The sequence below is a fragment of the Bombina bombina genome, chromosome 7 (assembly GCF_027579735.1).
Source record: "Bombina bombina isolate aBomBom1 chromosome 7, aBomBom1.pri, whole genome shotgun sequence".
Classification (NCBI taxonomy): domain Eukaryota; kingdom Metazoa; phylum Chordata; class Amphibia; order Anura; family Bombinatoridae; genus Bombina; species Bombina bombina.
In genome coordinates, this window is record NC_069505.1 from 213,876,691 (window position 1) to 213,890,698 (window position 14,008).

The following is a 14,008-nucleotide window of genomic DNA, read 5'->3' on the forward strand; positions in this document are numbered from 1 at the left end:
TATATATATAGATATATATATATATGTGTGTGTGTGTGTTTGTGTATGTGTGTGCCCACTAACTCACAAGTACACTTACTTTATTTGTTAATATTTTTTTTAAATATATATTTTTTTTAAATAACTTCAGTTATAGTTACAAAGCATTTTTCAATGAAATACACATTTATGTCAGGTAAACCTGACAAACGTGTTATCCTAATACTTAAGGGCTAAAGCATATTCTGTATGTCTGGAGCATGCACAGTCTGTTTAGGGTTTGAACATTGTGTCTGAGAGTTGCTGTTAGCAACAAACTTAGCAACGGGGAAACATTAAACTTACTAAGTCCTCATTCAACCTGAAAAAATTCTCAAAGCAGCACAGTGGGGAGGTAAAAACTTGCATCAAATGCTCTCAACAATGGTAAGATCCTTGTTATTAAAATGTAAGGAAATTAAACAGTAAATATGACCCTCATAGAGAGCAGGGAAACCTATATAGAATTATTTATATATATTTATATATTCCAGTCATATATTTAGCAGGGTGCTTTGACGTTTTTGTTTAACTTATAAACATTAAACTAAACAAACGGGGTGTAGTATTAAATTAAAAATATACTTTTCAATCAGTATAGTTCTATAAACCTTTATCTTTTTAAACTAAATTAATGTATTGGTTATGATCCTTTTTTATCAATGATTGTTGAAAAATGTTTAAAATAACTTCAGATCGTTGGCAAACAGAAATGATATCTCAGAATGAAAACATTTCTACTAAAACAAAATATTCTGCATTCAATATGTAAATGATTCAACAAACTTCTGTCAATATAAATTAAAAGGAAAGAAAATGTTATGGATTCTGAAATACACACAAAAACAGTAAGATACAAACTAGTCTTTATTATTTCCAACCTTATTAATTATTTTAAAACTGTCTTGCTGTCAAATCACACCATGAGGCAGTGTGACACACTATCTGAAGTCTGTTCTCTACATCACACTATAAACCAGCCAAACCAAATTCTGAAAAAAAATTATTATAATAAAAATTAAATTGTGCAAATCTTTTCCTATGGGATTATATAAAGTCAGAAATAATGTTATATTTTTCATATATACAGTACAATTATTAATGTTATTGACCATTAAAAGAAAATGTAAATATATATTAATAACATTACACAAACTGTATTCAATGTCTATATTCAGAATTAGTAGTCAAATAAATGGAAAATAAACAATAGATAATATTTGTCAAAAGCCATTTTTATTGGTATAAGTAATATTTTGTTATTATCTTTTGACATCTTAATTACAGTGTATTTCAGTTGTAACATTACGTTTTTTCTAAATCATTAAGAGAAAGACGACTGTTTAAAACTAAAAGGAAATATTGTGAACAAAGGTTTATTTGTGAATTAAAATTTTTTGATTTCATATTATCCTCAAGCATCTCAATTTGAAAAATATTGATTAATATGTTGGAAAAATATATTAAAAATTATTTATCTATCCTAATTATTCAGGATATTACTCGTTTTATAGATGCTTCACAACTAACTAGATCTTAGTGGAAAGATGTAAAAAAAAAAAGGTGAATTGCATGTTGGTCTAACAATTTATTATTTAATGTCAGATCTCGCGCCATTCATTGGATCACTCTATGAGACCAATGTGTGCAAATCACAATTGCTGCAATGTGGTGACTCCTCTCAGTGTACACTCCTGCCACAGCCTCATCAGTACTCCGGAAACACTCTGTGGATGTTCAGGCATGACCCATCAGTGTGTCACACATCTCTCTGTCCCCCAGAGGTAATTATCATTTCCTATTATCAGAATTAAAGGAGCATTGGATATATAATTTAAAGGGACATTAAACACATATTGTAAACTATGTGATTATGAACCTTCATATATAAGAATAATTTTGCAACGAAAACTGCAGCTTTATTTTGTCAAATGAGTATATTGTTTTATGTTTATTCATTTCACTGATTTCCCTGTCCCCCAGAACAAAAGAACCCCTGCTAACCAATCACAAACTAATATTCAGATATAGCACAAACTCTGTTTGCACATGTGCAGACTGGTGTAACCTGCACTCTTGTATTTCCTTAAGGTGGTTTTCCACTGATTAAACTTGATTACTATTGTAAAATATGATTTGCCTATCATGATTGTTGATGTAAAACTGTAAATCCACCTTTTAAAAGCATGTGACATTATGGTCGAGATTACATATGCGACGCAGGCTTCAGCGCAACTGCTTGTAATTTCACCTCGCACATCGGGGAATCATATAAACCCCGCCGGCAGTTCATAAAGTCGGATAAACTAGCAATGTCCAGAAATGTGCGTAAATACACATTTCCTGGAGTCACAATTGACTTACGGCACTTTAGAAACTGCTGGCACATAAGAAAAAAAGTTGAATCTCCCGTAAAAGTCTAACCCGCCTCCCAAAAATAAACTCGACACGTAAAAACCCCTATATCCACAATCCCCCTACAACGCAATATGCCTAATTAATCTATTAACCCCTAATGCGCCATTCACCCACATCGCTATCTACCTAATTAATCTATTAACCCCTAATCCGCCATTCACCCACATTGCGATCTACCTAATATTATTATTATTATTATCAGGTATTTGTAGAGTGCCAACAGATTCCGCAGCGCTGGAATAATAAATGTATAAACCCCTAAACCGCCAAACCCCCACATCGCAAAGTAACTCATTAAATTATTAACCCCTAAACTGCCAAACCCCCACATCGCAAAGTAACTAATTAAATTATTAACCCTTAAACTGCCAACCCCCCACATTGCAATAAACCTAATTAATTTATTAACTCCTAAACCGCCAACCCCCCACAACTCAGATAACTAACTTAATTACTAAGCCCCCTAACCTAACACCCCCTAAATTATCCCCACATTACATAAAATACTAAATTACAATTAAAGGGACAGTCTAGGCCCAAAAAAACTTTCATGATTCAGATAGAGAATGTAATTTTAAACAATTTTCCAATTTACTTTTATCACCAATTTTGCTTTGTTCTCTTGGTATTCTTAGTTGAAAGCTTAACCTAGGAGGTTCATATGCTAATTTCTTAGACCTTGAAGGCCTCTTTTCAGAATGCATTTTAACAGTTTTTCACCACTAGAGGGTGTTAGTTCATGTATTTCATATAGATAACACTGTGCTCGTGCACGTGAAGTTATCTGGGAGCAGGCACTGATTGACTAAACTGCAAGTCTGTCAAAAGAACTGAAATAAGGGGGCAGTTTGCAGAGGCTTAGATACAAGATAATCACAGAGGTTAAAAGTATATTAATATAACAGTGTTGGCTATGCAAAACTGGGGAATGGGTAATAAAGGGATTATCTATCTTTTAAAACAATAAAAATTCTGGTGTAGACTGTCCCTTTAAAATAAAAAATCATAACAGTACTTAAAAAACAAACAAACCTAAGATTAAATTAAATTAATATAAAATTACGAAAAATAAAAAAGTCTAACATTACAGAAAATAATAAACCAAATTATCAAAAAGCCCCCCCCCCCAAATAAAAACACCACCTAATCTAATACTAAACTACCAATAGCCCTTAAAGGGCTTTTTGTAGGGCATTGCCCTAAGTCTAACCCCCAGTTAGGTACTCACGGCTCTTGAAGTCCGGGGGTGAAGTCTTCTTCCAAGCAGCGACATCTTCCATCGCGGCGACCTCTTCTATCTTCGTCCAGGACTGTAGAACTGAAGACCGGCGACCGCGGAGCCATGGAGCGTGGAGGATCATCTTCGTATGATCACCGCCGTACACTGAATATTGAATGCAAGTTACGTGTTTAAATATGGCGTACCTTGCATTCCTATTGGCTGATTTAAACAGCCAATAGAATTTCAGTAGCTCTCCTCCTATTGGCTAATTTGAATTTGAAGATTTAAATCAGCCAATAGGAATGCAAGGTACGCCCCTAAAAAGTTTAGGGAGGGAGAGAAAAGTAAACAAAAGCTCACATACATTTCCTAAAAGTATTAATCCAAGCCTCCCTGGGAGAAAGTAAAACAAGCACTATTTTTAGATGTATTTTACAACAAAAGGCAGCCAAATAAATAATAAATGTGTATTGCATGAAATGAAGTTTAATGGTCCTTTAACGTAAGGGACATTCCACTGTAAATTGATCTCCTCTTCAATGTATTATATACAGTATATACAAGAACACTTAAATGAATCATTAATGGCAAAGTTTAAGTTATTCCTTCCTGATTCTGCTAAAAGATTATCATTTTAAGACTGCTTAAAGGGACATTTTATTTCATGATTCAGATACAGCACACAATCTTAAACAACGTTCTAATTTACTTCTATTATCAAATTTTCTTTGTGCTTTTTTAAACAGTTTAGCAGGATGCAGGTGTCTGGAGCACTATATGGCAGCAGTTTTCTAAGAGTGTTATCCATTAGTAAGAGCACTATATGGCAGCACTATTTCCTGACATGTATCTCTTTAAATTGTATGCTCTGTCTTACTATATCACAAAATACATTTTTGGGTTTCATATCCCTTTAATAAAACTACAACCCATTTTTATTTTAGCTCTAGGTACGACAAACATTGTCACACTACCTTATTTCATCACTTCTCCTACATTAAAACTTAAAGGACAGTAAAATAGATTACATAGCGCAACCATAATATACATCTTTTCATGTAATACTATTATCTAATCAGCTTTGTTCTATTGGTTGCCTTTGTTGAAACACATACCTAGGGAGGCTCAGGTGAAGCAATGCACTACTGGGAACTAGATGCAGATTGGTGGCTGCACATATCTTTATATTGGCTCATGTGATGTGCTCAGCTAGCTCCCAGTAGTGCATTGCTGTTCCTTCAACAAAGGGTACCAAGAGAATGAAGCAAATGTGAAAATAGAATTAAACTGTAAAATTGTTTAGAATTGTTTGCTCTGTCTGAATCATCGAATACTAATTTTGGGTTTCATATCCATGGAATTATCCCAAAATCTTCTAAACTGATTTACTTTTATTTTTCAAGATGTTCTTGGACAAACAACTGTCCCCATTTCCCACGTGTTACATGTAAGGCAGTTGATGCACAGAGCACTTATCCAAGCCTGACTCCATTACGGGTATATGAAGCGGTGCTCGCAAGAAGGTACCATGATGGGTTTTACTACCTGGCTACAGTAAAACAGGAGGTAAGATTATCCCGTATGTCACGTGTAACAGCTGGGTCACCGCATCAGAATTCTCATGAAAAGTGACTCTCATGGATTTTTACAGCATTCTCAAAATTAGTTCCCAGTTGCAAATAAATTAATGAAAGTAAAAAGAGATGAAAAATAAACCTACCCCATTCTGAGTATAGCAATACACAACTGGTCCTCTATGTACAGAAAACCAGTGCCTCTGAAGCAGGGGATTCTGGGAAACAATATTCAAATTAGTTTCACAATTGCTCATCTTTTTATACTTGTATTTATTTTAAAAATGGATTCCCTAATGCCAGTTGCTACTCTAGGCAGATTTAATGCTTGGTAGAGATATGTACAGCAAGAGAAATCACATGTGGACAGCTGTTTTTTGTATTAGTTTATTAGATACAAAATATACACAAATAAAACCAGAAATAATACAATGATCACAAAGTTAAAAATACTATTAAATACTATAAACAAAACAGTTTATCTTCACTGAAAACAAACATAAGTTATCTGATAAATTCATTTATTTCATGGTGGTGAGAGTCTACTATCCATTACTCATGGGAATTATTCATGTCTACCACTAGGAGGAGGAAAAGATTCTAAGCCTACCTATGTATATAACCCCTCCCACCTCAGTCTTTTCTTTGTCTCTGCTGGAGGGGGTTTAAGAATTAGTTTCTTCATAGAGAGGGGTTTTTAGTGTATTTTGAGGCCCAGTTTCACCTCAGTGTGCAGTGCTTGTCAGAGGGATGTATTTGAGGCATTGATTATGATTATTTTATTCACCTCATGTGAATTTCTTCATAAACGTTCCATAATCGGTCACAGGACTTTTCTGTTGCCTCTCTTTATGGATCTACAATATAATCCTATTCCATAGCCTTTACTGATATGTTTCAGTAATGGTTTGGGCTGTCTGCTACTTAGATGGTGGACGAGTGTCTATTGATTGTGAATTTATTCTCTCAGTGAAAAAGATGTTTTTTAAATCCCTCCCTTTATGTTATTACTAGGGAACTCCAATGCTTGGGTGTTAGTTCCCAAGAGTAATGGATCGTGGACTCTCGACACCTGTATGAAAGAAAATGTAATTTATGCTTAGCTGATAAATTATTTCATGGTGGTGAGAGTCCATGAGACCCCCACCCTTTCTTTTTTAAAGGTTTTGTTTTTTTAAGCACATCTTTTTCCCTGCTCTTTTTCTTACCTCACTTCTGCTTGTCTATGCATTAGACTGAGATATGTGTGAGGTTGGAGGGGTTATATACATAGGTAGGCTGAGGAGCAGCACTGCACCACTGGGAGCTAGCTAGTGATTGGTGGCTACACACATATGCTTCTTCTTGTCATTGGCTCACCAAATGTGTTCAGCTAGCTCGCAGTAGTGCACTTCTGCTCTGGATAGTTAGCTATTTTTTAACCCCTCGGTATGGGGTAAATCCCGCAGTTATATGAAAGCAACAGTTCAGTAACAAAGCACATTTTCTTTTTATTCTTTTATGTTCCTTTAAACTAATCACTGCATATCCCCATAACTTAAGTCACATAAACAACACTGCAATAAAGATTATTTATGTTTCTTGCTTGTTTGGCCACAATAAAGTAGCTCTTGATTTGCAAAACCTTGTTAACTGGGCTAACAAAATGACAGGTAATGTTTATTCTGCAAAGCAGAGCTGAACTGGGTATATCTGCTATATCTTTGTTAAAGGGACATTAACCATTAAATACATTTTATAAGCATTAAGGTATTGCCTTCTAGTCATGGGTGCTGCCATCTTGTATTGCTCCGCCATCTTGTATTGCTGTATCTCAGTGCTCACCTGTTTGCACACCCTTCAGGTAGCTGCTATAGGTTCAATTTCATGTTTTACTTTTACTGCATCATCATTTGCTTCAGGGAAATCCTTGTGAAAATCCAATTGAAAAATCTTGTTTAAAAAAGTTTTCAATTTACTTCTATTATCTATTTTTCTTTGTTCTCATTTGTTGCAAATCAGGCAGATAGGCTCAGGAGTGCGCTTGTGTATGGAGCGCTATACAGCAGCATTTTTGCATGAATGCTACAAAGTGAAAATACTACTGCCATCTAGTGGTTAAAACTGGGCTTTATGTCTCTTACAGAAATTTACCTTATCATTTTATATTGTCTACAAATCTGAGAGCTTTTTCTAATTCAAACAGCAGCTTTAGGAAAATGACCTTGGGATTTTGTATCTGTGCTCAGAAGGTCAATACTTTAACACTGTGGGGCCGATTTAACAAGCTGTCAATCGGCCCCAACGTAGCTGTTTCCGCACGAGCCTTCAGGCTCGCCGAAAAACAGCAGTTAAGAAGCAGCGGTCTTAAGACTGCTGCTCCTTAACTTGTAGACATCCTCTGAGGCTTCAGACATCAATCTGCCCGATCGTATACGATCCGGCTGATTGACACTCCCTGCTAGCGAGAATCTGCAGAGGGCAGCATTGCACAAGCAGTTCACCAGAACTGCTTGTGCAATGTTAAATGCTGAGAGCATATGCTGTCGGCATTCAGCGATGTCTATCGAACATGATCCGCTGAGCGGATCATGTCGGACAGACACTTGATAAATCGACCCCTGTGTCTGGAAGTCATATTAGGCCATTTTTGGGATGTTTTACATATGGAATATAGTCTATAGAAGAAAATCACAACTGTAATTTATTTACTAATTCCCCCCTCCTTATGTTTATATAAAAGACTCAGCAAGTTAGCTGACAGGTATAACATAATGCTCCGCTCTGTCACCTCTTATGGTTGGTCACCTATATGTCCCTTAGGAAGTATACATCACTCTCAAACATTGTAACCCTCATTCAGCCTTCAATATAAAAATACAAAGAGGTCAATTTATCAAGCTCCATAACCTGTCCGCCTGCTCTGAGGCGCGGACAGATATCGCCAGAAATCAACCTGATCGAATACGATCGGGTTGATTGACACCCCCTGCTTGCGGCCGATTGGCCGCGAATCTGCAGGGGGCGGTATTGCACCAGCAGTTCACAAGAACTGCTGGTGCAATGATAAATGCCGACAGCGAATGCTGTCGGCATTTATCGATGTGCAGCGGACATGATCCGCTATATCAGATCATGTCTGCTCGCACTTACATAAATTGACCCCAAAAAGTTAATAAATGGCTTTTACTAGTAGGAATTATCCTTTTCATTCCAGGAGGAGCACGGAATGTTCCTAATTGAGTTTAATAAGCCGTGTGCAGAAGGAGAGCGATACCAAACCATGCTGCAGAAGACAGAGGCTGGTGACATCATTGATTACTTTGATGCGCTGAGACACAGTATAGTTCCAGGGGACAATGTGCTGGCTCCCTGGGAAACAGACGTGACAAGATTTGGCCCAGGAGTTGTCACCATGGGCCTTGAGACACGGGATCCTCTGAGAGGTACTGTGTATATGTCCCATTCTGTCATTTTTATGGCTCCATGTACTGGTCTAAAGGTCATTATACACCCTGTGAAACATCTGCTGGAATTTATGTTCATTGTCTACTTTTGCCAATCAGAGGCTTCTAAAGTGAAATTTGAGACGCACTTAAACATAGACACAGACAGCCTCAAGAAAACAACAGTATGCTCACAGTCTCCAGTTTCCCTGGGGGAGGAAGAAAAGCAAAGTTAAAGGAGCACGAAAGTCAGAATTAAAGGGACATAAAACCCAAAATATTTATTTCATGATTCAGATAGAGCATCAGTTTTAAACAACTTTCCAATTTCCTTTTTATATAATTAGCTTTGTTCTCTTGGTATCATTTGTTGAAAAACATACCTAGGTAGGCTCGGGAGCAGTGCTGCCCTACTGGGTGATAGTCGCGTATATATACCTTTTGTCATTGATTCACTCAATGTGTTTATATAGCTCCCAGTAATGTATTGCTGCTCTCTTAAGCAAAGGATACCAAGAAAATATGAAGCAAATTTGATAATAGAAGTAAATTTAAAATTCGTTTTGCTCTATCTGAATCGTGAAAGAAATATTTTGGGTTTTATGTTCCTTTAAACGTTCATAATTCATATAAAACATGCAAGAAAAAAATGAAGAAAACAACAACTTTACACTATACGTTCATGATCAAATTGACCTTGTTTTCTTCATATCCTTTCTTGAAGAGTATTTCATTATGCACTGACCACTATATTGCAGCAGTGTTCGCACTGTTATTCTTTACTGCAAACATCTAGTATTTAAAAACGTATAACTTTATTAAAAACATTATTGGAAACATTGATCTCGTATAGTGGTCAAGACATGCACAGATATGCTCTACAACAAAAGATACCAGAAGTAATTTTATTTGATATCTAAAGCAATTCAGAAAGTTTTTATTTTTTTTATTTCATGCTCTATGAGTCAGTATTTACAACATCAGTCTAGAGGACTGAGAAAGGGATACTCTTTAATCACTCTATTAATCTCTTTGATTTAATGTGTGGTTGGTGTATTAAAACATAAAACTTTATTTCTTTATTTAAAGGACATTCCAGCCAAAATGGGAAACTGCATAAATGCATTTCAGTTTTAAATAGAAGCAATTTTGTAATATAAATGTATTAGCAAAAATGCTTCTAATAAAAGCTATAGCTGCTTCAAAAGTATATTTAAGTATGCACCGTGCACCAGCATTTTACACACAGCACTTGCGCAGAGAGCCTAAGGTGCTTGTACCATCTAGTAAAGACTCAATTTGATAATTGCTGACATGCTATAAGCCCCACTTGTGTTTTAAGCAGCTGTAGTATTTAAAATGCTGGTGCACTGATAGTATCTAGATATGCTTCACGTGCACGTGCAGAGAAAAATGTTAACACTAAAACAGTAATAACTTTTACTAGAAGCATTTTTGCCAATACATGTAGATTGTAAATAGGTTTCTATTTAAAGATGTGATTTATCTATGTGCATTTAAATCTTGACCGGAATGTCCCTTTAAAAGTGGGTTTGTGGTTAAAAACATTCAGGTACTCATATATGGCTTATAATAGTATTAGGTCTAGTATTTACCTTGAGTCTGGTGTGAAAATACTTATGTGTGTTTGATATTCTCAGGTTAGAAATGATTATATCAATAATATCAGCTCCGTAATCTTCTAATACCATGTGATACTACCACAACTTTAGCTAGGTAAACTTCCTACATATTACAGATGCTGTATGACTATAGTTGTAAATAAAGTCAGCAAATCGCTTAATTCCCTCGCTGCTTATGAATAACAAAATAACTATATACTGCTTGAAAAAGCCTTATCTTTAAGAATCTAACTCCTTGAGATAATATGTGTGTTATATCGCTTTATAAAGAAACAATGGCCCAGATGACGAGTTTTGCGTTAGAGGCTAACGAGCAGTTTTCCCTCACAGCTCACTTACATGCAGCGCTGGTATTACGAGTTTTCAGAAACCCGTCGTTAAAAGACAAGAAGTGAGCGTTAAGCAAAATTTTGCTCATTACCTTACTCCAATACCAGCGCTGCTTAAGTCAGCAGTAAGCTGGTTGTACATGCTCGTGCACGATTTCCCCATAGGAATCAACGGGTAGAGCCGGCTGAGAAAAAGTCTAACACCTGCAAAAAAGCAGCGTAAAACTCACTAACGCAGCCCCATTGATTCCTATGGGGAAATACATTTTATGTCTACACCTAACACCCTAACATGAACCCCGAGTCTAAGCACCCCTAATCTTACACTTATTAAACCTAATCTGCCACCCCCCACATCGCCGACACCTACATTATAATTATTAACCCCTAATCTGCTGCCCCCAACATCGCCGACACCTACATACTATTTATTAACCCCTAATCTGCCGCCCCAATGTCGCCGCAACCTACCTACATTTATTAACCCCTAATCTGCTGCCCCCAACGTCGCCGCCACTATATTAAAGTTATTAACCCCTAAATCTAAGTCTAACTCTAACACCCCCTAACTTAAATATAATTACAATACATCTAAATAAATATTACTATCATTAACTAAATTATTCCTATTTAAAACTAAATACTTACCTATAAAATAAACCCTAAGATAGCTACAATATAACTAATAGTTACATTGTAGCTATCTTAAGGTTTATTTTTATTTTACAGGCAAGTTTGTATTTATTTTAACTAGGTAGAATAGTTATTAAATAGTTATTGACTATTTAATAACTACCTAGCTAAAATAAATACAAAAGTACCTGTAAAATAAAACCTAACCTAAGTTACACTAACACCTAACACTACACTATAATTAAATAAATTCCCTACATTAAATACAATTAACTAAATTAAATTAGCTAATGTACAAAAAAAACACACTAAATTACAGAAAATGATAAACAATTTACAGATACTTAAACTAATTACACCTAATCTAATAGCCCTATTAAAATAAAAAGCCCCCCCCCCCAAATAAAAAAAAACCCTAGCCTAAACTAAACTACCAATAGCCCTTAAAAGGGCCTTTTGCGGGGCATTGCTCCAAAGTAATCAGCTCTTTTACCTGTAAAAAAAAAATACAAACAACCCCCCAACAGTAAAACCCACCACCCACACAACCAACCCCCCCAAATAAAAAACCTAAGCTCCCCATTGCCCTGAAAAGGGCATTTGGATGGGCATTGCCTTTAGAAGGGCAGTAAGCTCTATTGCAGCCCAAAGTCCCTAACCTAAAAATAAAACGCACCCAATACACCCTTAAAAAACCTAACACTAACCCCCTGAAGATCGACTTACCGGGAGAAGTCTTCATCCAAGCCGGGCCGAAGTCTTCATCCAAGCCGGGTGAAGTGGTCCTCCGGACGGGCAGAAGTCTTCATCCAGATGGCATCTTCTATCTTCATCTATCCGGCGTGGAGCAGGTCCATCTTCAAGACATCCGACATGGAGCATCCTCTTCATCCGACGACTAAAGCTGAATGAAGGTACCTTTAAGTGACGTCATCCAAGATGGCATCCTTTAGATTCCGATTGGCTGATAGAATTCTATCAGCCAATCGGAATTAAGGTAGAAAAAATCCTATTGGCTGATGCAATCAGCCAATAGGATTGAAGTTCAATCCTATTGGCTGATCCAATCAGCCAATAGTATTGAGCTCGCATTCTATTGGCTGATTGGAAAAGTACCTTCATTCAGCTTTAGTCGTCGGATGAAGAGGATGCTCCGCGTCGGATGTCTTGAAGATGGAGCTGCTCCGCGTCGGATGGATGAAGATAGAAGATGCCGTCTGGATGAAGACTTCTGCCCGTCTGGAGGACCACTTCGCCCGGCTTGGATGAAGACTTCTCCCGGTAAGTCGATCTTCAGGGTGTTAGTGTTAGGTTTTTTTAAGGGTGTATTAAATGGGTTTTATTTTTAGGTTAGGGACTTTGGGCTGCAATAGAGCTAACTGCCCTTTTAAGGGCAATACCCATCCAAAAGACCTTTTCAGGGCAATGGGGAGCTTAGGTTTTTTTAGTTAGTATTTTATTTGGGGGGTTGGTTGTGTGGGTTGTGGGTTTTACTGTTGGGGAGGTTGTTTGTATTTTTTTTTACAGGTAAAAGAGCTGATTACTTTGGGACAATGCCCCGCAAAAGGCCCTTTTAAGGGCTATTGGTAGTTTAGTTTAGGCTAGGGCTTTTTTTATTTTGGGGGGGGCTTTTTTTTATTTTAATAGGGCTATTAGATTAGGTGTAATTAGTTTAAATATCTGTAATTTGTATATTATTTTCTGTAATTTAGTGTTTGTTTTCTTTGTACTTTAGCTAATTTAATTTAATTTAGGTAATTGTATTTAATTTAGTTAATTGATTTAATTATAGTTTAGTGTTAGGTGTTAGTGTAACTTAGGTTAGGTTTTATTTTACAGGTACTTTTGTATTTATTTTAGCTAGGTAGTTATTAAATAGTTAATAACTATTTAATAACTATTCTACCTAGTTAAAATAAATACAAACTTGCCTGTAAAATAAAAATAAACCCTAATATAGCTACAATGTAACTAATAGTTATATTGTAGCTATCATAGGGTTTATTTTACTGGTAAGTATTTAGTTTTAAATAGGAATAATTTAGTTAATGATAGTAATATTTATTTAGATTTATTGTAATTATATTTAAGTTAGGGGATGTTAGGGTTAGGGTTAGATTTAGGGGTTAATAACTTTAATATAGTGGGGGCGGCAGATTAGGGGTTAATAAATAGTATGTAGGTGTTGGCGATGTTGGGGGCAGCAGATTAGGGGTTCATAAATATAATGTAGGTGGCGGCGGTGTCCGGAGCAGCAGATTAGGGGTTAAAATTTTTATTATAGTATTTGCGATGCGAGAGGGCCTCAGTTTTTGGGTTAATAGGTAGTTTATGGGTGTTAGTGTACTTTTTAGCACTTTAGTTATGAGTTTTATGTTACAGCGTTGTACCATAAAACTCATAACTACTGACTTTTAAATGCGTTAGGACTCTTGACAGGGTAGGGTGTACCGCTCACTTTTTGGCCTCCCAGGACAGACTCGTAATATCAGCGCTATGGAAGTCCCATAGAGAAAAGACTTTACAAAGTTTACGTAAGTAGTTTTGCGGTAAGGCCAAAAAAGTGTGCGGTGACCCTAAACCTGCAAGACTCGCAATACCAGCGGGTGTAAAAAAAGCAGCGTTAGGACCTCTTAACGATGCTTTTTTACCTTAACGCACAACTGGTAATCTAGCCGAATAGTAGCAATGGTATTAATATTGACTCATGTGAGTCAAGTCTCACTCTATGTTACAAAAAGCAGCA

The 14,008-nt window shown here is 36.3% G+C and overlaps 1 protein-coding gene across 1 annotated transcript in view; it reads left to right on the forward strand.

The window, feature by feature from the left end:
• Positions 1–374: 374 nt before the first annotated feature.
• Positions 375–14,008, forward strand: part of C7H11orf16 (chromosome 7 C11orf16 homolog) — a 31,677-nt gene continuing 18,043 nt past the window's right edge. The window contains exons 1-4 of the mRNA XM_053689341.1: positions 375–405; positions 1,624–1,802; positions 5,062–5,224; positions 8,429–8,888. Of these exons, the coding sequence (XP_053545316.1) occupies positions 391–405; positions 1,624–1,802; positions 5,062–5,224; positions 8,429–8,888 (817 nt within the window). The 5' untranslated portion in view covers positions 375–390. The remainder of the gene's footprint in view (positions 406–1,623; positions 1,803–5,061; positions 5,225–8,428; positions 8,889–14,008) is intronic.